General features: G+C 43.8%; 1 protein-coding gene across 1 annotated transcript in view; it reads right to left on the reverse strand.

Moving 5' to 3' along the window:
* LOC130277428 (uncharacterized) overlaps nt 1-25,668 on the reverse strand; it is a 125,422-nt gene that overhangs the window by 88,745 nt on the left and 11,009 nt on the right. The window contains exons 12-20 of the mRNA XM_056528098.1: nt 25,096-25,275; nt 24,865-25,006; nt 24,708-24,763; nt 21,284-21,417; nt 20,452-20,600; nt 16,157-16,220; nt 7,093-7,589; nt 5,673-5,737; nt 4,916-5,379 (exon numbers count right to left, since the gene is read on the reverse strand). Of these exons, the coding sequence (XP_056384073.1) occupies nt 4,916-5,379; nt 5,673-5,737; nt 7,093-7,589; nt 16,157-16,220; nt 20,452-20,600; nt 21,284-21,417; nt 24,708-24,763; nt 24,865-25,006; nt 25,096-25,275 (1,751 nt within the window). The remainder of the gene's footprint in view (nt 1-4,915; nt 5,380-5,672; nt 5,738-7,092; nt 7,590-16,156; nt 16,221-20,451; nt 20,601-21,283; nt 21,418-24,707; nt 24,764-24,864; nt 25,007-25,095; nt 25,276-25,668) is intronic.

Below are 25,668 nucleotides of genomic sequence, written 5' to 3' on the forward strand. Positions count from 1 at the left end.
ATATGACGAATATTCGTCCATATATTCGCGAATATTCGCGAATTCGAATATGGCCTATGCCGCTCAACACTAACTACCACAAGAGGCAAAGGGAAGAGGAGGGAAAAAGAAAGAGAAGGGTAAAGAAAGAGAAGGTGAGGTCGAGAAATCAAGGCACATCACAGAAACAATCCCAAGGTTCCCAGACAGAGAGGAATAGGGGGATATAATTATTTAAAGAGGCTGTGAGAGATTCCAAAGAACGGATCTCATGAATACGGGTGAACAGATCAGACTCAGAGGGAGGGATGGTCCTCTTCCAACACTTGGCAATAAGGGTTTTAGCGGCTAAGGCAATATGCATAAAGAGCTTAAAGGGCTTTTTAGACAGAGTGGGATGAGAGAGAGGGAGAAGGTAAATTAGGGGGTCTAGAGGGACCGACACACCCAGAGCCTCAAATATCAGTCTCTGCACTGTTTTTCAGTAGTCAGCTAAGAGAGGACACGGCCAGAATGGAACACCATACCCAGCCCCACCCCACAACGCCAGCATTGGGGAGGGATGTCAGGGTTCAGTCTATTCAACAGTTCCGGAGTATGATATCAGCCCATAATAAGTTTATACCGGGTTTCCTCATAGGCAGTGCAAATTGAAGCCTTAGAGGCTCTTTCCCAGATAACCCACCACTGAGGTAGGGTCATGGTAGTGTTGAGAACTACCTCCCAGCAGCTCTTATAACGGTGGGACGGTGGAACGCCCTCAGGGGGCTGGAGAAGCAAGGAGTAAATGTCGGAGAGAGGGCCCCTCGCCTGAGGCCCACCACGGCACAATTTTTCAAATCCAGTAGGCCTAGAGACCACAGTGGAGCCAGTCATTGAGGACATAAAATGCCGCTACTGTAGATAGTGAAAGCACTCAGACGAGGGGAGATCCCAACAAGCCCTCAATTGTTCAAAAGGTAGGAGAGAATGTGAGAGAGGGTCCACCACATGAGCCCAGCAGAAAAGGCCTCGAGATCCCCATTCCCGCACCATAGCAGAAGACAGACCAGAAGGAAACTCAGGATGATAAAGGAAAGACCGTAGAGGGGATGAAGGAGAAAACTGTTTAAATTTAACGGAGCAGTACCCCCAAACATATCTAGAGAATGACATGGGGCCTAGAAGAGGGGATAGAGAGATAGTAGATGCCAGAGGGGACCAGAGAAGTGTATTAGGGTGGATAGGAGCCAACCAGAGCTTCTCCAGCTTCATCAAGGGGCTGTAAGCATGGTAAGAGGACCATGCCACAAGATGGCACAGGTGAGCAGCCCAATAGTATTTTGTCACATCCGGGACCGCCGACCCCCCATCGTCCTGCTAGCCATCTTGGCCGGCATTGGGAGCCAATGCCTCTTTCCATCCCAAATTAAGGCGAAAAATAGCCGATTGGAAAGAGGGAAGGGCAGACAGTGGTACACGAGTCGGCAACATCTCGAAAAAATGTAGCAATTTCGGAAGCATTTTCGGAAGCATTTTAACCACCGCAATGCACCTGAAAAAGGAGATGTACTGCGAACGCCATTTCTCCAGAAGAGCACAAAGTTCCCGAAAGAGGGGGAGATAGTTAGTAGAATATAGGGAGGAGTAGCGTGAAGTAATATGAACCCCCAAATACTTGATAGCAGATTAAAAGAGTAATTGGAGCGCAGGAGAGTGGAAAGAGACATGGGGAGATTTAGAGGAAGTGCTTCCGATTTAGAGAGATTAACCTTGTAGCCAGAAACAACCCCATAGGCATGAAGAGCTTTATAGAGGCCAGGGAGAGAAAGCAAAGGACGGGAGAGTGTGAGAAGGACATCGTCAGCAAATAAACAGATCTTAAATTCCCTATCATGTAAGGGAGTGCCAGTGATGTCCGGATCCCTCCTAATCATGGCAGCCAGAGGCTCAATGCATAGGGCATAAACCAGAGGGGACAGCGGACAACCCTGACGGGTCCCATTAGATAAAGGAAAGGTTGGAGAAGCAGCGTGAGAAATTGTGAGAGAGGCAGTAGGAGAGGAGTAAAGACCCCACAGAGCAGTTAGAAAATTACCCATGATACCACATTTCTGAAGGGTAGCAAAATGAAACGGCCACCCCAGTCTGTCAAAAGCCTTTTCGGCATCTAAGCTAAGAATTAAAGCCTGTTCGGACCTCCGGCTAATTAAGTCAACAAGATCAATCCCCCTCCTGGTGTTGTCCCCTGGCGGCAGGGGATAAACCCAACCTGATCCTTATGGATAAGAGATGGGAGGAAGGAGCAAAGCCTGACTGCCAACACCTTAGTAAAAAAGCTTCAAATCAGAATTTAGGAGGGCAATCGGTCTGTAACCAGAGCAATCGTGAGGATCCTTGCCAGGTTTGTGTATCAAGGTGATTATGGAGTGCAAAAATGACTGCGGGATCTCCTCCCCCCATGAAAGAGTTAAAAAGTTGAATGATTCTAGGTGTAAGTATAGAGGAGTAAGTCTTCTAGTACAGATACGTAAAGCCGTCTGGGCCAGGGGAACGAGCAGCAGTGAGGGATTTAATTTAAGAACCTCCAGGAGTTCCTCCCCAGTGATAGACCCTCCAAGAGTTCCTCCCCAGTGATAGGTGCATTGAGTACCTCACGATTGGCCCCCGACAGTGTAGGTAGGCCGCATCGGGAAAGATAAGAGTCAAGAGCAGTTGAGAGGGAAGGGAGTAAAGTTTAGTGTAGCAATCAACAAAGAGGAGAGAGGTATCAACTGGGTGATAATGAAGAACACCAGAAGAGTCCGTCAAGGCAGGGGGAGACTGAGCCACCGCTCGGTCATGTAGGCACCTGGCCAACATGGTATGGGCTTTGTTGCCTCTCTCATAAAAGCATTGCTTGGCAAACAGCAGCTGCTGCTCAACTCTGTGGAGAGCCAAGTCGCCCAACTGAGCCAGAGCAGTCACCAAGTGCCTCAGGACCAATAGAGAGGGGGTAGACAGTAATAGAGCCTCCAGGCGAGTGACCTCCGCTCGGAGTTCCCGGGAGCGAGCAGAGCATCACACTTAAGTCGCATACCTAGAGCAATACAATGCCCGCGCACTACCGACTTATGAGCTTCTCTGAGGACAGCCTGTGAAGAGACTGAACCCTCATTAGTAGCAAAGTCATCAGTTAGACACTTCTGTATCGACTCCCGGGAAGACAACGATTTAAGGAGGGAATCATTTAGTCACCAATGGCATCTCTGGAGGGAAGAAGGGGAAGGAGAAAAGGAAAGGAGAATGGGGCAGTGATCAGACCAGGAAATAGGTTAGAGAGAAGCAGTGCAGAGCATGTGTACCATGGGGAGGTTGCCAAAGAAATAATCAATACACGTATGCAATTTATAGGAGTGTTAATAAAAGCTAAAAGAGCGCTCCGTCGGTTGAATTAACAGCCATAGATCGTATAACGAAAAGGCCTGTATAATCCGTCGGAAAATGGTAGCTAAGCACAGTTGGGCAGGGGTAGGAGGGGCAGCAGAGAGAGAGAGTGGTGGTCTAGAGATGGGGAAAAGATAAGATTAAAGTCATCCCCAAGCAACCAAGCAGAGGAAAGGTTTTTATGAAGCCGAGCTAGGACTCTACACAAAAAGGGGATTTGAGAAGTGTTGGGGGCATAGATATTACAAAGCAGCAGCAGTACCCCACCCAGGACCCCTCTACCACCACATAACGCCCCTGGGTATCAAGAAAAGTGGAAGAGACCTGTAAGGGGCATGACCGGGAGACTAGGATAGCAAACCCTAAAGTTTTCCTGTTGGAGGCTTATAGAACACAAAGCAAAATCAAATGAAGTCATTTATAGAGGTATAAAAGCATTACATTTATTGGTATACATTAAAACCAAACACACATACAGAGGAAAGCAATACATCAAGAATATGCGGCAACTCCGGATACCCTGCATCAGGGGTGTAAATCAATAAATCAAGGGGCATAGCAGATAATATTATGGTATATTATATACATAAGCATGGGCACCGATCCACACAGAAAAAGTGATAGTAATCCAATAACGTATATATAAAGTGCAAGTTGGAATAAGTTGCTACATGCTGGTATTCATATCAAATAGTAACATAGTAACATAGTTCATAAGGTTGAAAAGAGACCAGAGTCCATCAAGTTCAACCTATAACCCTAATGAGTCCCTCCTGAGTTGATCCAGAGGAAGGCAAAAAACCCTCATACTAGAGGTAAAAATTCCTTCCCGACTCCAATATGGCATCAGAATAAATCCCTGGATCAAAGTTCTGTCCCTATAAATCTAGTATACATAACCAGCGATGTTATTATTCTCCAAAAATGCATCCAGATCCCTTTTTTTTATCAATTAAGTTTTTATTAGTTTAAGAACATAGAATAGGTACAAACAAGCCTCTGTGGAGGCCAACAGAAAAACAAGGCTATTAAAACATCTGCACATGGTATATGCACTTAACAGCGAAATCAACATCCTAGTAACGGGGAGGAAAGGTCAGAAAATGCTCTGAGGTAGGCAGTTCCCTCCTAGAGGAAGGGGGGAGAAGAATTGGAGGGGGGGGACTGCGGGTCAGAGTAGCACGATGTCGGAGCGATCGGGCATCAGAGGCTTCCTCTCCGAAATATGCACTCGGAGCAAAGCCCCACATGTGTGTCAGAGATGGTGTGGAGGTATAGAGAAATAGAGCCAGAAAGTATATAAAGTAATGACTAAATACCAAAGGTCTCCATGATGAGGGAGCAGAAGGATTGGAAAAAGAGTAGAGACGCTGGGAGGAGATAAATATATGAACAGGGAAATGAGCGGGAAGTCTCAGGCACTTGAACCATGCCCAGAACGTCTCAAACAGGAGCCCCAGATACTTAGGAATTTGGCGTGGGAGCGTTTGGCCCTACTGGACATTTCTTCGAACCTACAGAGTTGATTAACTTTGGACGTCCATTCTGCGATTGTAGGGGGAGTTGAATTATGCCACTTCAGGAATGTCATAGTCTTTGAGAAGATAAGAGGAATATCATAGTCTTTGAGAAGATTTTGTATGTCGGTGAGTAAAGTCTGGAAGTTAGCTGTGTAAAGTGTTGGGATGGATTTTGTTATATTCACCCCTAGGTATTTTATAGACGTCCGCGCCCATGGGAAAGGGGAGAGAAGTGAAATCTTGGGTATACTACTCTCCGGAAGGGTGATATTTAGAAGTTCGGATTTAGCTTTGAAGTTAGAGAGGCGGCCAAATTCCTCAAACAACGACACCAGACAGGGGAGACCCGACTCAGGTTTGGTGAGTAAGAAGAGTAAATCGTCCGCGAAAGCCAGGACTTTGAGGTCACCGGAAGGGGCAGAAACTCTCTGGATGGAGGGATGTTGCCTCACTCTCTGAAGTAGAGTTTCCATGACTAGGAATAAGAGGGTTGGAGAGAGAGGGCATCCCTGTCTGGTGCCGTTGGTGATGGAAAAGGATGGAGAAATCGAATCATTGATCAATGAGGGGCGTAAGGACGGGAGTACAACGAAAAAATAGCGGTGATAAATTGGTCCGGAAAGCCGAACTTCTCGTGGGCCGCTTTCATGAACGACCAACTGACCCTATCAAAGGCCTTCTCGGCGTCAACGCCGAGAAGAACCAGTGGAGAGCCGGTTTGGTGGGCCCTATGGATAGAGGCTAAGAGTCTAAAGGTGTTGGACTTACCCTCTCTACCCGGGACGAAGCCTGATTGTTCTGGGGCAATAAGATGAGGGAGAAACCCCTTGATCCTGTTGGAAAGAAGTTTGGCCCAAATCTTTAGGTTGAGATTCAGCAGCGAGATAGGCCTATAGCTACCACATAAAGACGGGTTCTTCCCTTCCTTAGCTATGAGCGTGATGTGGGCCTCCAGTGTTTGTGGGGGTAGCGGGGTGCCCTGCATAAGAGATGAGCAAGAGTCGGTGAGATGTGGTATGAGGGTCTCCATGAAAGTCTTGAAATAGTGTAGGGGAAGTCCGTCAGGGCCAGGGCTTCTCCTGGGCGGGAAGGACAACACCACCTTCCGGACCTCATCAGAGGTGACAGTAGTCAGTAAGGACTGTCTCATAGAAGAGGTCAAGAGAGATCAAGCCCTCTCAAGAAGTCGTCTCGTGAGGAACCAGGGGCAGTGTCCCCGCCCGCCTCGGGTTCAGGTTGAAGGTTGTAGAGTGTAGAGTAGAAGTGCTGGAGTCGAGGCGTGCAAGAAGAGCAACAAATGGTATGTTCAAATTCAGGAACCAGACCATCCAGGTGTCCGGAGGGGTGGGGTGGGGGGGGGGGGGGGGGTCAGGTAGGGGGGGTGGGGGGAGTGGGGGGTGAAAGGGTGACCAGGGTGACCATCAGCAAACAATGATGAAGATTTCCCGGCAAGTAGGGAGTAGGCCTCAACTTGAGGAAGCCGAGGAAATCAAGGGACACTGAACGGCATGGCATGTTGGAGTTGGCAGGAACCGCAACAAGAAGATAAGAAACATCAAACCGGCAGAAGTAGGCAATCTCCGTATCGGGCACGGCTGCCAAGATCAGTGGGACCGCAGCAGGGGTCTCAGCGGTGAGGAGGGACGTCCTTGCCAACTTTGGTGCGGGAAACCAGGGTCCAGCCATCCATCTTCGGGAGCGGTGGCAGCGGCTTCAGGCCCGTGACTGGGAGCCAGGAAGGTACGTCTATGGGTTGTATTCCTAGGGCAGGCCACACCATGGCAAGGTCTGCAGGTGTTTTAACTATTAAGCGGCGGGTGCCGTGTGAGATGGAGAGGCCGAACGAGAACAGCCAGGCGTATTGAAGGCCCATACTGCGAAGCTGCTCCAGCAGCGGACGTAGCAGGCGTCTTTTTGCTAAAGTTTGACGGAGCAATGTCCTGGTACAGGGCGACTTCTGCTTCCCCGTAAGTGAGCGGCCTCTTCTCTCTGGCCGCTTGTAAGATGGCTGCTGTGTCGACGTAGGAAAGAAGACCACAGACCACATCCCTCGGGGGGTTCGGATGGTTTAGGTTTCGGGCGCAGTGCTCGGTGGATCCGTTCTATCACTATGGCCCCAGCTCGCTCCTGACCCAGCAAGCCCGCAAAAATGTTGCGTGCAACCTTCTCTAGGGCCTCCGCCTCTCACGACTCTGGAATACCTTTAAAGCGAACATTTTTTCTCCTACTCCTGTTCTCCTGGTCCTCGATGAGGAAGTATGTGCTGTTGAGATGCTCTTCCATAAGCTCCGCTCGGTCAGCCATGGCCGCGGAGTGTGAGGTCAGGGATGAACAGGCGGCTTCCAGCGCTTCAGTTCTGGTACCTATCGTGAGGACTTCTGACTTTATCTCCGCCAATTCCACTAGGACCGGCTTCACAGCCTGAGCGAGGGCCTTTTTCATGAAGGTCTTCAAGAAGCTCTGCGTGACCACTGCAGGTGAGCACCCTTCTGTGTCGCTGTCCTGGTCTCCGTCATCGGCGGGCTCAGGCTGGGAAGGAGCGCCCGGCGCCATTTTGAGAAGGCGCGCTGGTGAGACACCCCCTTTCTTTTTGAGGAACTTCGACATGTCCGCTTGGCTTTTGCCTGGTCTCGGGGAGTCACTGGGTTCGCCAGAGGTTCCGCGACCGATCTTGACCATTTTCAGCTAAAATGAAGGTATGTAGAGGCAGAAATCAGCGAGGTAGACGGGAGAGCTGCAGCTCACATGTCAATTTCAGTCCACGGCTAGACTCCGCCCCATCCAGACCCCTTTTTGAACTCTTTTACAGAGTTCACCATGACCACCTCCTCAGGCAGAGAATTCCACAGTCTCACTGCTCTTACAGTAAAAAAAAAAAAAAAAACATCTGTGCTGGTGTAGAAACCTTCTTTCCTCTAAACATAGAGGATGCCCCCTTGTTATAGATACAGTCCTGGGTATAAATAGATCATGGGAGGGATCACTGTACGGTCCCCTGATATATTTATACATAGTTATTAGGTCTCCCCTAAGCCTTCTTTTTCTAAACTAAATAACCCCAATTCTTCTAATCTTTCTGGGTACTGTAGTCCTCCCATTCCCGGTATTACTCTGGTTGCCGTCTTTGAACCCTCTCCAGCTCCTCTATAGCTTTCTTGTACACTGGTGCCCAGTACTGTACACAGTATTTCATATGTGGTCTGACTAGTGATTTGTACAGCGGTATAATTATTTCCTTGTCGTGGGCATCTATGCCCCTATTGATGCACCCCATGATTTTATTTGCCTTGGCAGCAGCTGCCCGACACTGGTCACTACAGCTAAATTTACGATTAAGACTCCTAAATCCTTTTTCATGTCAGTCGTCCCAAGTGTTCTCCCATTTAATACAGAATCCCAGCCCGGATTTTTCTTCCCCATATGCATTACCTTACATTTATCAGTGTTGAACCTCATCTGCCACTTCCCAGCCCAAACTTCCAACCTATCCCGATCCATTTGTAACAGTGTACTGTCCTCTATTGTGTTTACCGCTTTACAGAGTTTAGTATCATCTGCAAAGATTGATACTTCACTATTCAACCCCTCTACAAGGTCATTCATAAATATATTAAATAGAACAGGACCCAAGATGGACCCCTGTGGTACCCCACTAGTAACAGTCACCCAATCAGAATAAGTTCCATTAATAACCACCCTCTGTTTCCTATCACTGAGCCAGTTCCTTACCCACTTGCACACATTCTCCCCCCAGCCCAATCCTTCTCATTTTATGCACCAACCTTTTATGTGGCACTGTATCAAATGCTTTGGAAAAATCCAGACATCCAACGATTGCCCCTGGTCCAGTCTGGAGCTCACCTCCTCATAAAAGCTGATCAGGTTAGTTTGACAGGACCGATCCCCCATAAAGCCATGCTGATATGGGATTATACATTTATTTTTATTAAGATACTCCAAAACTTAGAAAACCCTCAAGCAATTTACATACAACGGAGGTTAAACTAACAGGTCTATAATTCCCGGGGTCACCTTTTGATCCCTTTTTGAATCTTGGTACCACATTGGCCATGCGCCAGTCCTGGGGAACAGTCCCTGTTACTATAGATTCCCTGGATATTAAAAATAGGGGTCTGTCTATCACATTACTCAATTCCTTTAGAACACGGGGGTGAATGCCATCTGGACTTGGTGATTTGTCTATTTTGAATTTTTGTAGGTGGCACTGTACTTCTTCCTGGGTTAGATAGGTGACCTGTACTGGGGAGTTTACCTTATCTCGCTGTATTTCACCTGGCATTTCATTTTCCTCGGTGAACACAGTGGAGAAGAATTTGTTTAATATATTTGCTTTTTCCTGATTCCCGTTTATAATTTCTTCCTCATCATTTTTTAAAGTGCCCACACTTTCATTTTTGATCTTTTTGCTATTTATATAGTGAAAGAACATTTTGGGGTTAGTTTTACTCTCTTTGGCAATGAGTCTTTCTGTCTCTATTTTTTCATTTTTTATCAGTTTTTTACATATTTTAAATTTTTCTCTATAGCTTTTTAATGCTTCCTTGCTGCCGTCCTGTTTTAGTAGTTTAAATGCATTTTTTTTGGTCATTTATTGCACCCTTAACATTTTTGTTCATCCATATTGGTTTTCTTTTATTTCTGACGCTTTTATTCCCTTAAGGTATACACATCTTACAGTGAGAATTTAAGACATTTTTAAAGGTCTCCCATTTAGTGTCAGTATTGTTCTTTTTGAGAACATTATCCCATTTTATATTGTTAAGGGCTTCTCTGAGTTGATTGAACTTTGCCTTCCTAAAGTTCCAGATACCCAGATAAAGTGCATAATAAAAGAATAGCAGAAGAAAGAGGAGTCCAGCGTCCAGAAACTCGGAGGATAATATTTATTCACCAGATGGTGATAACAGGAACACAGGGTACAGTGACGCGTTTCGGCTTTACAACAAAGCCTAGGTGTATGACTAAGGCTTTGTTGTAAAGCCGAAACGCGTCACTGTACCCTGTGTTTCTGTTATGACCATCTGGTGAATAAATATTATCCTCCGAGTTTCTGGACGCTGGACTCCTCTTTCTTCTGCTGTTCAATTGGGCGAGGTCCGCGCTCTGTCCGTGCGCACCTGGGGTGAGCTGAAGCATTGCTGTTTCTCTATAATAAAAGAATAGTAATAGAATAATAACCACAAAAGACCGTGGTGGTCACAGAAACGATGCAGGGACCGGGATGCCGCCACTCTTGTCGGAGACTGCAGAGTAGGCCTGCGGAAAAAAGTGATGGAGAAATTGAAAGGATCCAGAACAGTCAAAGTGTGTTTCCTGAAGAAAAACGATATCAGCCTGCAGCTCAACCAACTCCCGTTGCAACAAACGTCTCTTAGAGGGGGAGTTCAGCCCTTTAACATTCAGGGAGACACACTTGACCATGGTGGATGATGAGAAATAGAAAACTGCCAATTAAAAGCCATACTCACAAGAGATCCCGAAAGAGCCACTGCGGATCAATGAGAGGGTGATTGGAGAACTCGGACCTCTGAGAAGAAGAGCAAGGAGGAGCGACCTAAAGGAAGAAAAGAACGGAAAAGGAAGAGAAACAAAGGGAGACATAAGGGCAAACAAACAGACAACAAACTGACAGAACATCATAAGACAAACAGAATGCAACACTTTTCAATAAGGTGAAGCATTGACCAGTCAGCCAATGCGGAGGCCAAGACCACCAGAGTGGACCAGGAACCAGAGCATGGGCAGTCCATTGCAACAGCCTCAGGGGGAGATATGGTAGTACACCACTAAAGGGCAACCACCAAAAAGGCAGGCACCCTACCCCAAGGCCAGAGCAAAGAACACAGGTGAACTAGAGAAAATAAACCATTGGTGACCTAAAAATGCAATGTTACAACAGCAACAGAAATATGCAAAAACTAAGGTTCTGCAGCATGGAAACGCAGTCCCATGCCATTCAGTGAGAAATCAGAGACCTAGAAATGTCCTGGACCAGGAGCATCATAGCAGAGACAAAAAGCCTCCAGCAACTTCTCAGGGGGGGCTTGAGGGGGGCTCCAGAGTCACAAGGGGGAGATTTCCTCTGGAATCCAGGCCAGTGGGGCTGAACAGGTTGCAGCACAGGAGGCAGAGGAGGAGGAGATGTTAGATCCCAGTCCACCATCTGAGGTTTCGGCAGGTCCAAGGTGGAGCAAAAGGTCGGAGGACCAGAGAAGGAACGTCAAACAGCGGAGCGTCCAACTCTATGGGCGTGCATGGCAAACGGAAAGTTCCACCTATAAGGCACTTGGTGAGAGCAGAGGACTGCAAAGAGGGGTTGAAGCATCCGTCTTTTCCTGAGCGTCAGCCAGGACAAATCCTGGAATAGAATAATTGAATAGGAGCCCCATCAAAAGAAAAGTTCCTCAGGGATCGAGCTTTAGCCATCATAGCCTCCTTAACTTGAAAATCATGCACACGGCAGACAACATCTCGGGGAGTGCCCGTATTAGATTTAGGGCGGAGGACCCTATGAGCTCTGTCCAGTTTGATCTTATGAGAAGGGTGCTCTCCAAGGATAAGGTTAAATATGACCTCCAGGGTGACAAAAAGATCCTCCTCGCGGGTAGCTTCTGGCAGTCCCCGCATCCTCATACTACTATGCTTTCCCCTATTGTCCAGATCCTGTACGTGTGCATGGAGATCACAAAGAAAGTCAGTTTGAGAGTCAATTGTAGAGTGAAGCTGAGCAATGTATGCCCTAGTGGTATCATGAGCATCCTCTAAGCCCTCCACCCGGTCAGAAACATGCTGTAATTCCTGACAAAAGGAGGAAATTTCTGCCCAACAGATATCTTTAACTTCAGCAATAAGGGAGCGGAAGTCCTCCTTAGTTGGAATTTGGGAGAGAGCAGCTGTCATAGGTCAGGGAAAGCGGATGAGGGCATGGAGAGGCCCTAGCAGGGAAGATCAGAATCTGAGATGGCATCCCAGGAAGTTGAAACAGAAACTGACAATGCATGCACCATAGGCCCAGGAAGAGGAGGCAGTGTGCCCTGAGGAGACTGGCGGGGGGCTCCAGAAGACATTGCACTGATCAGTCTAGTCCTCTGCATTTTAGGAGAGCCGTACAGTGGACAACAAGCAGCGAGGGGGTCAAGAGAAGCAGAGAGATGGAGTGCAGGTGGGTTGGTATGAGACCCCTCCTGAGTGAGTTGAACAGTGAAGTGGTGCCCGAGTCCCCAGGAAGGAGGGACAGGTGACAGGAGGGCTGAGCAGCCTGGAGTAGCCGCAGGCAACAGTGAGCTGATGTAAGGAGGAAGCAAGCCTCGCACCAGGGAGGCCCAAGATGGTGGGGCTGCACAACGGCTGGGAGAGGAGGGGAAGTCTCAACATGTGTGGGCAGCTGAGCGGCACTGTGGGGAGCAACAGACCCCACAGGAAGGCTACTACAGGCACTCACCGCCAGGTCCAGGCTTGCAGGAGCTGTGGAGGACTCCGCGGCCAGGGCTGCAGCAGAAGACAGGAGCTCCGAAGTCTGCGCAGCAAGGCAGCACATCACAGGGCACAGGCGGAGCAGCAAAGGAATGCGGCAGCTGTCGGGAGGAAGTCCCTGGGGTCTCCGGCGCTGGTAGGTGGCAGGCAGGATAGTTCGTCACCAGTGATGAGGTATGGCCTCCAGGGCAGATGCGCAGGACCAGAAATGGCGGCGGATGAGGTGGTGCAGAGGCCGGAGGGGCCTGCAGGTAACGTAGGATGCCTACGGGTGGGTATTAGCCCTTTGGGAGGTCCCCCCGATGGAAATAGCAGGGTCACCAGTAACCTCTTAAGGACATAGGGCGTACCTGTGCCCTATGCCCGGTCCCGGTATTTAACCCCTTAATGACGCAGGACGCGCCGCGATCCCGCATCATATTATCGCGTCGGTCCCGGCGCTCATCAACGGCCGGGACCCGTGGCTAATACCACACATCGCCGATCGCGGCGATGTGCGGTATTAACCCTTTAGAAGCGGCGGTCAAAGCTGACCGCCGCTTCTAAAGTGAAAGTGAAAGTGACCCGGCTGCTCAGTCGGGCTGTTCGGGACCGCCGCGGTGAAATCGCGGCGTCCCGAACAGCTGACCGGACACCGGGAGGGCCCTTACCTGCCTCCTCGGTGTCCGATCGCCGAATGACTGCTCCATGCCTGAGATCCAGACAGGAGCAGTCCAGCGCCGATAACACTGATCACAGGCGTGTTAATACACGCCAGTGATCAGCATAGGAGATCAGTGTGTGCAGTGTTATAGGTCCCTATGGGACCTATAACACTGCAAAAAAAATGTAAAAAAAAATGTGTTAATAAAGGTAATTTAACCCCTTCCCTAATAAAAGTTTGAATCATCCCCCTTTTCCCATAAAAAAAAAATAAAACAGTGTAAAAAAATAAATAAATAAACATATGTGGTATCGCCGCGTGCATAAATGTCCAAAATATAAAAATATATCATTAATTAAACCGCATGGTCAATGGCGTACGCGCAAAAAAAAATTCAAAGTCCAAAAAAGTGTATTTTGGTCACTTTTTATACCATTAAAAAATGAATAAAAAGTGATCAAAAAGTCTGATCAAAACAAAAATTATACCGATAAAAACTTCAGATCACGGCGCAAAAAATGAGTCCTCATACTGCCATGTACGTGGAAAAATAAAAAAGTTATAGGGGTCAGAAGATGACATTTTTAAACATATAAATTTTCCTGTATGTAGTTATGATTTTTTCCAGAAGTGCGACAAAATCAAACCTATATAAGTAGGGTATCATTTTAACCGTATGGACCTACAGAATAATTATAAGGTGTAATTTTTATCGAAATATGCACTGCATAGAAACGGAAGCCCCCAAAAGTGACAAAATGGCGTTTTTTTTTCGATTTTGTCGCACAATGATTTTTTTTTCCGTTTCGCTGTGCATTTTTGGGTAAAATGAGTAATGTCACTGCAAAGTAGAATTGGCGATGCAAAAATAAGCCATAATATGGATTTTTAGGTGGAAAATTGAAAGGGTTATGATTTTTAAAAGGTAAGGAGGAAAAAACGAAAGTGCAAAAACGGAAAAACCCTGAGTCCTTAACCTCTTAAGGACCCAGCCATTTTACACCTTAGGACCCGGCCATTTTTTGAACATCTGACCACTGTCACTTTAAACATTAATAACTCTGGAATGCTTTTAGTTATCATTCTGATTCCGAGATAGTTTTTTCGTGACATATTCTACTTTAACATAGTGGTAAAAAAAAAATTGTAACTTGCATCCTTTCTTGGTGAAAAATTTGAAAATTTTATGAAAAATCTAAAATGAAAGTGAAAGCTTCCCAGCAGCTAAGTAGGGCTGATCTGGACTATCGCGATAAAATTGCAATGTCCCGATCAGCTAGCACGTGAGTGGAGGTCCCCTTACCTAGCTCCGTCGCGTCCAATCGGCGTTTGATTGCTCCAAGCCTGAGATACAGGCTTGAGCAATCGACCGCCTATAACACTGATCCATACAAAGGTATGGCTTTGCAGGGATCAGTGTAAAAGATCAGTGTGTGCAGTGTTATAGCCCCCTATGGGAGCTATAACACTGCAAAAAAAAAGTGGGAAAAAAAGGTAATAAAGGTCATTTAACCCCTTCCCTAATAAAAGTTTGAATCACCCCCCTTTTCCCATAAAAAAAAAAAACAGTGTAAATAAATATAAACATATGTGGTATCGCCGCGTGCGAAAAATGTCTGAACTATAAAAATATATCATTAATTAAACCGCACAGTCAATGGCGTATGCGCAAAAAAATTCCAAAATCCAAAATAGCGTATTTTTGGTCACTTTTTATATCATGAAAAAATTAATAAAAAGCGATCAAAAAGTCCAATCAATACAAAAATGATACCAATAAAAACTTAAGATTATGGCACGAAAAATGATCCCTCATACCGGCCCATATGCGGAAAAATAAAAAAGTTTTAGGGGTCAGAAGATGAGAATTTTTTTACGTATACATTTTCCTGCATGTAGTTATGATTTTTTTCAGAAGTACGACAATATCCAACCTATATAAGTAGGGTATCATTTTAATCATATGGACCTACAGAACAAAGATAAGGTGTCATTTTTACCAAAAATGCACTGTGTAGAAACAGAAGCCCCCAAAATTTACATAATGGCATTTTTTCTTCAATTTTTGGATTTTTGGGTAAAATGACTAATGTTACTGCAAAGTAGAATTGGTGGCACAAAAAATAAGCCATCTTATGGAATTTTATGTGCAAAATTGTAAGTGTTATGATTTTTAGAAGGGGATGAGGAAAAAATGAAAATGCAAAAACAGAAAAACCCTGCGTCCTTAAGGTGTTAAAAGCAGATTTTCGGCCACCGAAGCAGGAGCAGTCTCAATATGTGGCCATCCTAATTGGCACCAAGCCACGCCCCCCATTGTCGAAATTTCTATGACTGAAAATCAGTTTCAGTAATCTGAATGTATTGTATTAAAGCAACTGTGAACATTTCTCCAAATTACATTCAGATGACTGAGACAGTTAAATACATTTAAGCACATAAGCCATGGACCATGGCCATGGAGGTAAGTGACCCCTCCTTTTACAGCTATTTATCTGCACTATATCCCAGTATATTGGGTTTAGTGCCGGTGAATAAGCTGTAAGATTTTCTTTAAGGCTAGGTTTCCTCAAAGGTTTTTTCAGGCATTTTTAGGAAAACAGCCACTGGTTTCAAATATCATTCATATAGAAATGTATTTTAACTCAAATTAAATAGTTTTCACACATAGCGCCATCAAGTTCCACAAAACTTTACATAGCATAAAGCTGAGGAAACACATTATTCAAATCACAAAAGACAATGAGGTTCAACACTTTTTAAACAGTTCATCATTTGATAGGTAGGAGTTCTGCCCATAGAAGCTCACAACCTTTAAGGGACAAATACAAGAGGTCAGAGAATGGAGCAGACGTGTCTGGTGGAGGCACATACTGGATGGTGGGGGGGGGGGGGGGGAAACTTAAGGCCAGATAATGCTAATCGAAAGATTTTTCAGTGAGGGTTTTAAGGTTTAGAATAGGGGTCTCCAAACTGTGAACCTCAGCTGTTGCCCGGACAGCCGACACTGGGAGGACACAGAGGGACAGCCTGCAAGGGATCCCAGTTCAACGAGTGCTGCAGCAGGTGAGCAGAATCTGCTAGCAGGTTGAGCAGTGAAGAGGACTGGACTGACCTGATTTACAGCCTGTGTAAGGGTAAGCTTGAAACCCTTCTTCCCTGTCCCACAATAGGGCACCCTGAACTCACATACAGATAAAAGACCTTGATTTCAATTTGCAGACATTGGCCCTTATTTACTATTGTAAGCAAACCTGACATGTTTTATCGAGCTGTGCACCAGATTCTGGCGCATTGCGCCGTAAATTCTGTTTGCACCAGAATTTGCACCAGAATTGAGAAAAAAAAAAAAAAACAGGACTCCACCCGAAATAGGGGCGTGGTTGACAGAAAGGGGGCGGGGTCACAGGAAAAGGGGCATTCCCCTTCATTTTCACAAAAGCCCTACATATTTACTAAGGTTTCCACAGAAAATGTGGTGGATTCAAGCTGAGGAAAACCCGACAGATCAGAGCAAGTGCAAAAAAGTGCAAAATGTAAATACCGTGGAAAAATAACTGTAGGGAATTAAAACCCACAAAGAAAACTATACTCCACTCTTAGTAAATCAGGGCCAATGTGAGAGTTTCAGCCTACTCTAAGTAAAACTGTGGAGCAGGACTTTGCATGGGCCCCATCAATTCTTTGTGCACCAACTGAAGGTACCCAATGGCCACTAGTATAAAAATTACAGTGGGCCGCAGATGTGCTTATAGGTGGGTGAGAGCTACTGTATATACACAATGCATTTGTCTGATCTTGTGTTATTCTATACCTTACTGTTTGTTGTGCATGGCTGTTTTCCTTTATGCAATACAAAGCCAGTCTCGAGTTTGCTTTGTTCCAGTCTTATTATTTTCTCAAAGATGTTCCCTGCAGGACCCCAGATCCATACACCAGATAATCCGTTGTGTGTAGGCACTGCCGCAGATATGTACACAAGCTGCCAGGTAGCAGAGGCTCAGGATTGGCCCGCTGAGTGCAGAAAGGTAACAAGGGTAAGGGATTTATGTGGACATCCTCAAAACCCTCTTACATTGGTAGAGGTGGAGCAGGTATGGCTGTTTCTCTTTTAAATGAGTAATGACCTGTGGCAAATTACCGGGGAACAGAGCTGAGTGTGCACACTGATCCTTTTGATGTCAGAGAGTAATGATGCACCCTACAGGCATTACAGGGAACTACAGAGGCAGCAGAAGCATTAGGGAGGAGGAGTCCTGGGCCAGAATGGTGGCAAATGAGCCAGGGCTGTGTGTTCCACAAGGTGCCGCACAACAAGGGGACATGCATTACACCCAGACATCAATAGTAGTCATTCAGTATAGCATTGTTTCAAAATAGGCAGCTCACCCTGGAAACCTGTCAGCTTTCTTCCAGCTTTGCCCCAGTTATTGAAAGTGTAACTTGGGTAATAGAGAACTGAAACTGTGTTCTTCAGTAAAATGCTGGTGGAAGTAAAAACCTGTACAAAAATATACTGTAGCATTTGTTAATCGTAGAGGGCGAAGTGTTTATTTTGTACGGAGTACGGGACAGGCAGTACTAGCTTTTGGCATGATCACCTTAGTAGCAGAAACGGGGTTTGCTATGGATCGTTTTCCCTCAATTCATCATTCAATATAACATTTTCCAACCTTCTAAGCCAGCAATTTTCAAAATGTGAACCTCCAGCATGCCCTACAACTCCCAGCATGCCCGGACAGCATGTGCAGTCTATCTACTGGACACTTTATGTAATCACAGGATAATACCAACAGTAATCCCAGGGGGTTACACTAAGAAGAGGTTCCTCAGCGTCCCAATGGAGGTGCTTCTGTCTGTATGTGATACTCCATGTTTTATTTCTGCCTGTCATCCCGATTCTGTCTGACCCTTTCTGTGTCCTGTGAATGGCTCTGCACCACAAACCTGGATCACACCCAGTTCACACAAAACGCAGTATACCCGTGTGCCAATTCATCAGGCTGAAACAACAGAATAGTGATCCAGCTACGTATTTACATCAAGCAGATGGTCTTAAAAACAGGCTTTTGGATAGAGGATATCCTTTGGCAATCCTGGATAGCGCCCAGAACAAAGTCACAAGCATGGATAGAAAGGATCTACTCTCATATGGTAATAAAAATAAGAGAAATCATGAAAAACACTTTATACTCTCCTTTAAGAACTCTCCTGTCAATTCCATCATCAATAACACCATCAGAAAACATTGGCATTTCCTTGAAAATGACTTATATGAGACTTATATGAGATAGCAAAGAGACCTCCAATGATTACTTACAGGAAAAATAAAACTATCTCAGATCGTCTTAAATACCTCACCAAGACTCATCAGACCAGAACTGACGATTCCACCAATTGGCTTAGGGGCAAAAGTCTGGTAGGAAATTTCAAATGCGGCAATTGCAAAGTTTGCCGTTATAATTCTTGTGCAAAATGTTGCGCACTAGTAGGAACTTCTCATACTATTTCCCAATTTATTACATGTAAGAGTACTTATGCAGTTTATTACTTGATTTGCCCTTGTCTACGTTTTTAAATAGGCAAAACAAAACGCCAATTATGCACACATTTCAGAGAGCACCTCTATACATTGAAAAATGGTCAAGGGATCCCCAGATTAGCCGAGCACTTACAATCATGTCACAATAATGATACAGAAGTTCTTAGATTTGGAGGCCTCCAAAGAATTGCTATGCCAGACACAGGAGGCGATCTGCATAATCCTCTATTGCAGAGCGAGGCTCGGTGGATTCTCAAAAGTAACGCACAAGGTCCTGCAGCTTTTAACGACCGCATAGCTATGTCCCCTGTTAATCTACTAATATACTTTATCATAGGCTGCATGACATCGGCCATTTATTTATTATAATTGTTTTTTCCTAATTTTTTCTTATGTATTTATATTCCATTATGCATGGATTGAGTCACTGGTCCTTATTCTATTTATCTTCTGTTCTTAATTGGGATTCTCTAATAAGGTTTTCGCTTTATTCACGTGGTGCTTTTTGTCCTATTCTGCTTACCGTTCTACACTGTTTTCTTGTTACTATAGTAACTTCACTCAGATTCCACGTTGATTTAAACTCAGGCGTGATGACGTAAACTTGAGGCCGGAAGAAGCACGCACTCACATGCAAAACTGCCGGCGTTGCCTCCGAGCGCTACCTACATGCGCCCATGCTAAGATCCAGCGTCCCGTGATCCGGACCCCAGTACACAGTGACCTGTATTGAGCGGTGAGTGCACATATATTTCTCCTGTATTATACCCATTGATACTTCATCTGTAGTTTATGCACCCCGCAGGAGGCACTCATAGGTCGCCGGGATTGAGCTGCGCATTCCATTCAGATTCAGATGAAGTTGCCGTTCAGTGTGCCCTCCCCTTTCTGTTTCGCATACTAGTATGTTTATTTATTTTTTTGCAATTTTTAATTTGAAAATTAGGAGAAGAGAGGTGATTAACCTTTCTAATATACTTCATAAGAAAATGTTATCTCCTTTTTCACAGAAATCATGGCTTAAAAAAAAGACCACTAGGGGTCCCCATACCATCTAAAACATAATCCTGTCCTGCTGCAGCATCATCTTTTCCCCAGCTAAAGCACAGGTTGGACAAAGTCCAATAAATGAGGTTGGGACTAGCACTCCCCTGTGCTCACTCCTATCCTATCAGACTGCAGCATGAAAACAGAGAGGAGGGGGTTACAGAGCAGCCTGCAGTGATTGGATGAAGAGACCCAGCACAGCAGACTCAGGGAGGAAGTGAGGAAGTGAATGCAGTGGATGTCAGAATAAGTGAGCAGTAGGACAGAGGGATTTGTGAGCCAAATACAGAAGCTAGACACATTAAAAAAAATGTATGAATCTGCATGACCTAGTGAGTAACATAATATAGAAGCATTGTTTTTTTCTGTGACATGACAGGTACGCTTTAATACTTGTACAAATGATAAAGACAATACTTATTATGAAAATGTTTTTTATTTTATTTTATACGACATAATGTGACATAATAACACCATAAACACACATAAATAAATTATATAAATACCTTTAAATATTATAAAATGTTACATAATAAAAAAAATGTTTAAAAAGGTGAGCTCAGCCGCTGCTGTATAACACATCATATATTACAATATTCAAGGCCTATTGTTTCTTTTGTAATATCTAATGCAATAAATTCATAATAGAATTTTATATTTAATGTAATAACAGCACCTTCACCACTATTTTACAACCTGGGTGCCTCCAGCTGTTGCAAAACTACAACTCACAGCATGCCCGGACAGCCAAAGGCTGTCCGGGCATGCTAGGAGTTGTAGTTTTGCAACAGCTGGAGGCACTCTGGTTGGAAAACACTTACCTATATGATGAGGTGGGGAATCTGAACTCTTTAGCAATACACATTGGTGGCCAAACTGCTTTTCCTCCAGTCGCTTCCCCCATACTTAGATAATCATATGGAGAAGGAAATAAGCCGCTGCCCGACACCTCTGTCGCCAGATTATCTTCCTTGAGAACAAAAGGATGAGGCATATTGAAATTCAACTGCCTGATCCTTCTTGTTCTCAACATCTGTCATTGAGGAAGAGTTGGATGCACTAAAATACAAGCTTGGCCAATAATGATTTCATGGATATAGCCACCTTAAAGGGATGCTCTGAAAAAAAAATTCTAATCAACCGGAGCTAAACATTTTTTTTTTTTTACAGATTTGTAAATTACTTTTATACAAAAATCCTAATCCTTTCAATACTTATCAGCTGTTGCATGCTCCAGAGGAAGTTGTGTAGTTGTTTCCAGTCTGACCACAGTGCTCTCTGCTGCCACCTCTGTCCATGTCAGGAACTGTCCAGAGCAGGAGAGGTTTGCTATGGGGATTTGCTTTTCCTGACATAGACAGTTCCTGACATGGACAAAGCTGTCAGCAGATAGCACTGTTGTCAGACTGGAAAGAACTACACAACTTCCTCTGGAGCATGCAACAGCTGATAAGTACTTGAAGGATTAAGATTTTTTAATAAAAGTAATTTACAAATCTGTTTAACTTTCTGGCACCAGTTGATTTAAAAAAAAAAAAAAATTCCCCCGGAGTACCCCTTTAAGGCAAGCGCCATTCAAGGGTATTTTACTACACCTTATCTTAGTTGGTCCTTGGTGCAAAACATTTTCAGGTCTAACCAAAATATACTTACATGACATAAGACAAGTATAAAGAGTGGAGGTCTGGCAGCTGGACCCGCCATGCTGGGTAAATCACTCTCCAGTGATTGACATGCCTTAAAAAATGTTCTTTTTAGGCCAACACTATAAATATTTGTTCTATACCCTATTAAATAAACATTAACATAAGAAATATAAATTCATCCCATTGGGATAATAAACTTTACAGCCTGTTATAAACAGATACATAGTTAAGGCTGCATGCACACCACGTTTTTGCAATGCAGTTCCCGTATCAGGTTTTTGATGAGAAACTCATTCCTCAAAACTGGACTAAACTGTATCAAAACTTGTGTAAAAATGTTAACCTGTATACTGTTAAAAACTGTATACGGTTTAAAAATGATGTCCGGTTGCATCCATTTTTTAAGAAAAGAAAGTATTAAAAAACCAGATGGAGAAAACATGGAGAAAACAGGATGGAACCAGATGCACATACAGTTCTGTACAGTTCCCATTGACTCCCATGTAAAAAAAAAAAAAAAAAAAAACCTATACGGTTCAATACAGTTTTTCACCCGGACCAAAAACCCTGGTAGGCTATGGTTTTGGGTACGGGTAAAAAACTGACAAAACCTTACAGGATGCAAAATGGACAGAACCATACGGTTTTCAATGGCATACGGTTTTCAATGGAGAGTCAATGTATATGGTTTTCAATACAGTTCCGTACGATTTTCACATAGAAAACGTATACGGGAACTGTATTGCAAAAACGTGGTGTGAATGCAGCCTTATACTGCATTAAAACAGTCCTGATAATCCAGTATGGCCGTCTCCAAGATAAGAGGCCTCTTATGAATCTCTCAGAAGCTGGACAACACATATGTTTAAGGATATACGGGTCAATCCTATTGGTGTGGTTGATGTAAAGAATTAATACTAAAACTGACAATACTGCATATTCTGAAACATACACATGATAAAACATTTAGAGCCACTGAACTCCCCCACGCTGAGCCTTCATCGGTTGTAGATAAGGAGCCTTTCTACGTTGGTAAAGGTGGACATTTTCGGATAAGACTTCTAATATTTACTAGTACCATCTTTAGAACTTCTCATCACCAGTGGCCGGATGGAGGTCTTGGTTTCCATGTCAAATGTTCAAGTGCAAAAACTTAGAACACTGTGAAAAGAAAACAATACAGAAATGTTATTATTTCATCAGTCTTCTTAGCACGTGTTATGTAATGGCGTGGGGAAATAGTCATGTGATTATGTGATTCTTTTTTTTCTCTTTACAGGGAGTAGCTACTGATTTTTTTTCCATAGAAATCTGTTAGAAGTAAACAGCAGAGAGGAAGAAGTATACAGTAGAGAAGAGAAGTAGTAGAAAAAAGTGCACAGTACAGAAGAAATAGAGAAATATAAAGGAAAGGAAAAGAGAAGTATAAAGTAGAGAAGAAAAAAAGTATACAGTGGGAAAAAAGAGGCATATACATTAGAGAAGAAGTAGAGAATTATAAAGTAGAGGAGGAAAAGGGTATACGGAAGAGAAGAAGAGGCATATTGATTAGAGAAGAAGTAGAGAATTATAAAGTAGAGGAGGAAAAGGGTATACGGAAGAGAAGAAGAGGCATATACATTAGAGAAGAAGTAGAGAATTATAAAGTAGAGGAGGAAAAGGGTATACGGAAAAGAAGAAGAAGCATATTCATTAGAGAAGAAGTAGATAATTCTAAAGTAGAGGAGGAAAAGGGTATACAGTAAAAAAGAGACATATACATTAGAGAAGAAGTAGAGAAGTATAAAGTAGAGAAGGAAAAGAATATATAGAAGAGAAAAAGACATATACATTAGAGAAGAAGTAGAGAAGCATAAAGTAGAGAAGGAAAAGGGTATACAGTAAAGAAAAAAGAGACATATACATTATAGAAGTAGAGAAGTATAAAGCAGAGGAGGGAAAGGGTATACAGTAGAGAAGAAGAGGCATATTGATTAGAGAAGAAGTAGAGAAGTATAAAGTAGAGAAGGAAAAGGGTATACAGTAGAGAAGAGACATATACATTATAGAAGAAGAGAAGTATAAAGCAGAGGAGGGAAAGGGTATGCAGTAGAGAAGAGACATATACATTATAGAAGAAGTAGAGAAATATAAAGTAGAGAAGGAAAAGGGTATACAGTAGAGAAGAGACATATACATTATAGAAGAAGAGAAGTATAAAGTAGAGAAGGAAAAGGATATACAGAAGAGAAAAAGAGACATATACTTTATAGAAGAAGTAGAGAAGTTTAAAGCAGAGGAGGAAAAGGGTATACAGTAAAGAAAAAAGAGACATATACAGTGGTCCCTTAAGTTACAATATTAATCGGTTCCAGGATGACCATTGTATGTTGAAACCATTGTATGTTGAGACCATATCTCTATGGAAACCTGGTTATTGGTTCTGAAGCCACCAAAATGTCATCCAAAAATAGGAAAAGGTGAGGATTTAAGAAAAATAAGTAGATAACTAATATAGATAAAGCAAATCCTTACATATTAAAGTAAGAAAGAGCTGCTGGAAGCTGTAAATCACTGTCTATATCAGTGTTTCCCAACCAGGGTGCCTCCAGCTGTTGCAAAACTACAACTCCCAGCATGCCCGGACGGCCAACGGCTGTCCGGGCATGCTGGAAGTTGTAGATTTGCAACAGCTGGATGCACCCTGTTTGGGAAACAATGGTTTATGTAGAGGAGAGGACAGGAGCTTCTTCAGGGTCCTATACAGTACACACAGTGTCCCAAATGGAGCCGCCCTTACTTGGTGTCCAAAGGAGCAGCTAACCCTGGCACAGGTAAGGAGTAGTACAGAACTTGTAGTTCCTCCCTGTACTATGGGGGCGCTACCAGTCACCAGTCAGTGCATATACTTCAGTAATAAAGGTGTTTTACCAGTAAAATGCCAATTCTAATTGGTCAGTTCCTCCAGTTGTGACGCGTTTCACAGATCTGGGCTGTCCGTAGCATTGTATGTTGAGTCTGGTTTCAAGTTACAATGGTCCAAAAAAGACCATTGTATGTTGAACCTATTGTATGTTGAGGCCATTGTAAGTTGAGGGATCACTGTACATTAGAGAAGAAGTAGAGAAGCATAAAGTAGAGGAGGCAAAGGGTATACAGTAGAGAAGAAGTAGAGGACTATATGGTAGAAAAGAAGAGAAATATACAGTAAAGAAGAGAAGTAGAGAAGACATCTATGCAGCAGAGAAGAAGTAAAGAAGTATACAGTAGAAAAGTATCAAGTAGAGAAGAAGAGAAGTATAAAGTAGAGGAGAAGATAGGTATACAGTAGAGAAGAAGAGAGGTATACAGTATAAGTAGAGATCTGTAGAGTAGAGAAGAAGTAGAGATCTATACAGTAGAGAATTTAGAAATTCTCGAATAACTTATATCACTTACCGCTATTTAAACACCGTTCCAGCTTCCTTCATTATTCTGGTAGACTCCGGCTCCTTCAAGATGTTGGCAGCTGCTGCAAAGAAAAGTGAGAGTAATGTAAATAAACAGTCTTTTTTTAATTAATATACAAAATAAATAAACATAATATTCCTTATAGAATTATCAACTTACTTTGATGGGGTAAATTTCTTTGCTGTTTTGCGCATACGCTTTACGAGCCAGATGATGAGAGAAGCGGCTGACAATACTGAAGCCCCGGATGTAGCAATCCCCACTGTTACGTATGTGGCCGTGTCTGCTGGTACTTTCACAGCTATAGAGGAAAAGACAGACATAAAACCTTTAGAATATGAGACTTACAATATAGATAATACAATAAGGTTGTGATCTAATAAAACTTACTCTCACAGTTTGGGGCATCTGTATTCCAGTCTCCATTACTGTCACATTCTATGGTATCGGTTCCATTTAGTTGCAGATCATATTCACAAGTGAATGTGCACACTGTACCATAGCCAAAATCCAGGCGACTGCAATTCATTTTTCCCATTGATGGAACAACAAGAGCATCGCACCGCACGGCTGCAAAAAAAGAAAGAAAGTTACATTTTGGGATGGACATCTTGTTTCTATGTCTTCACTATGGAGATGTATTGTTTGTGACCGACATAATCTGTTCTAAAGCAGTTAACATCTTAAAGGTTGATCCCAAGACTATAATGCATCACCTATCCAAAGGACAGGTGATATATACTATAACTGATCAGTGGGGGTCCGACTACTGGGACAAATACCAATCCCAATAACCGACATCTCCTGTCCCTAGAATGAATGGAGTAGAAGTGCACATGCTCCATTGACAAGCTTCTTTATGGGACTGCCACAGAAGTACAGAATGCCATCACTGATCCGATGGCTTCTACCACTGATCTCGTGGATGCATCTATAAGTGCCTATAAATTCACCATGATGGAA

Source organism: Hyla sarda, chromosome 6 (assembly GCF_029499605.1).
Source record: "Hyla sarda isolate aHylSar1 chromosome 6, aHylSar1.hap1, whole genome shotgun sequence".
NCBI lineage: Eukaryota > Metazoa > Chordata > Amphibia > Anura > Hylidae > Hyla > Hyla sarda.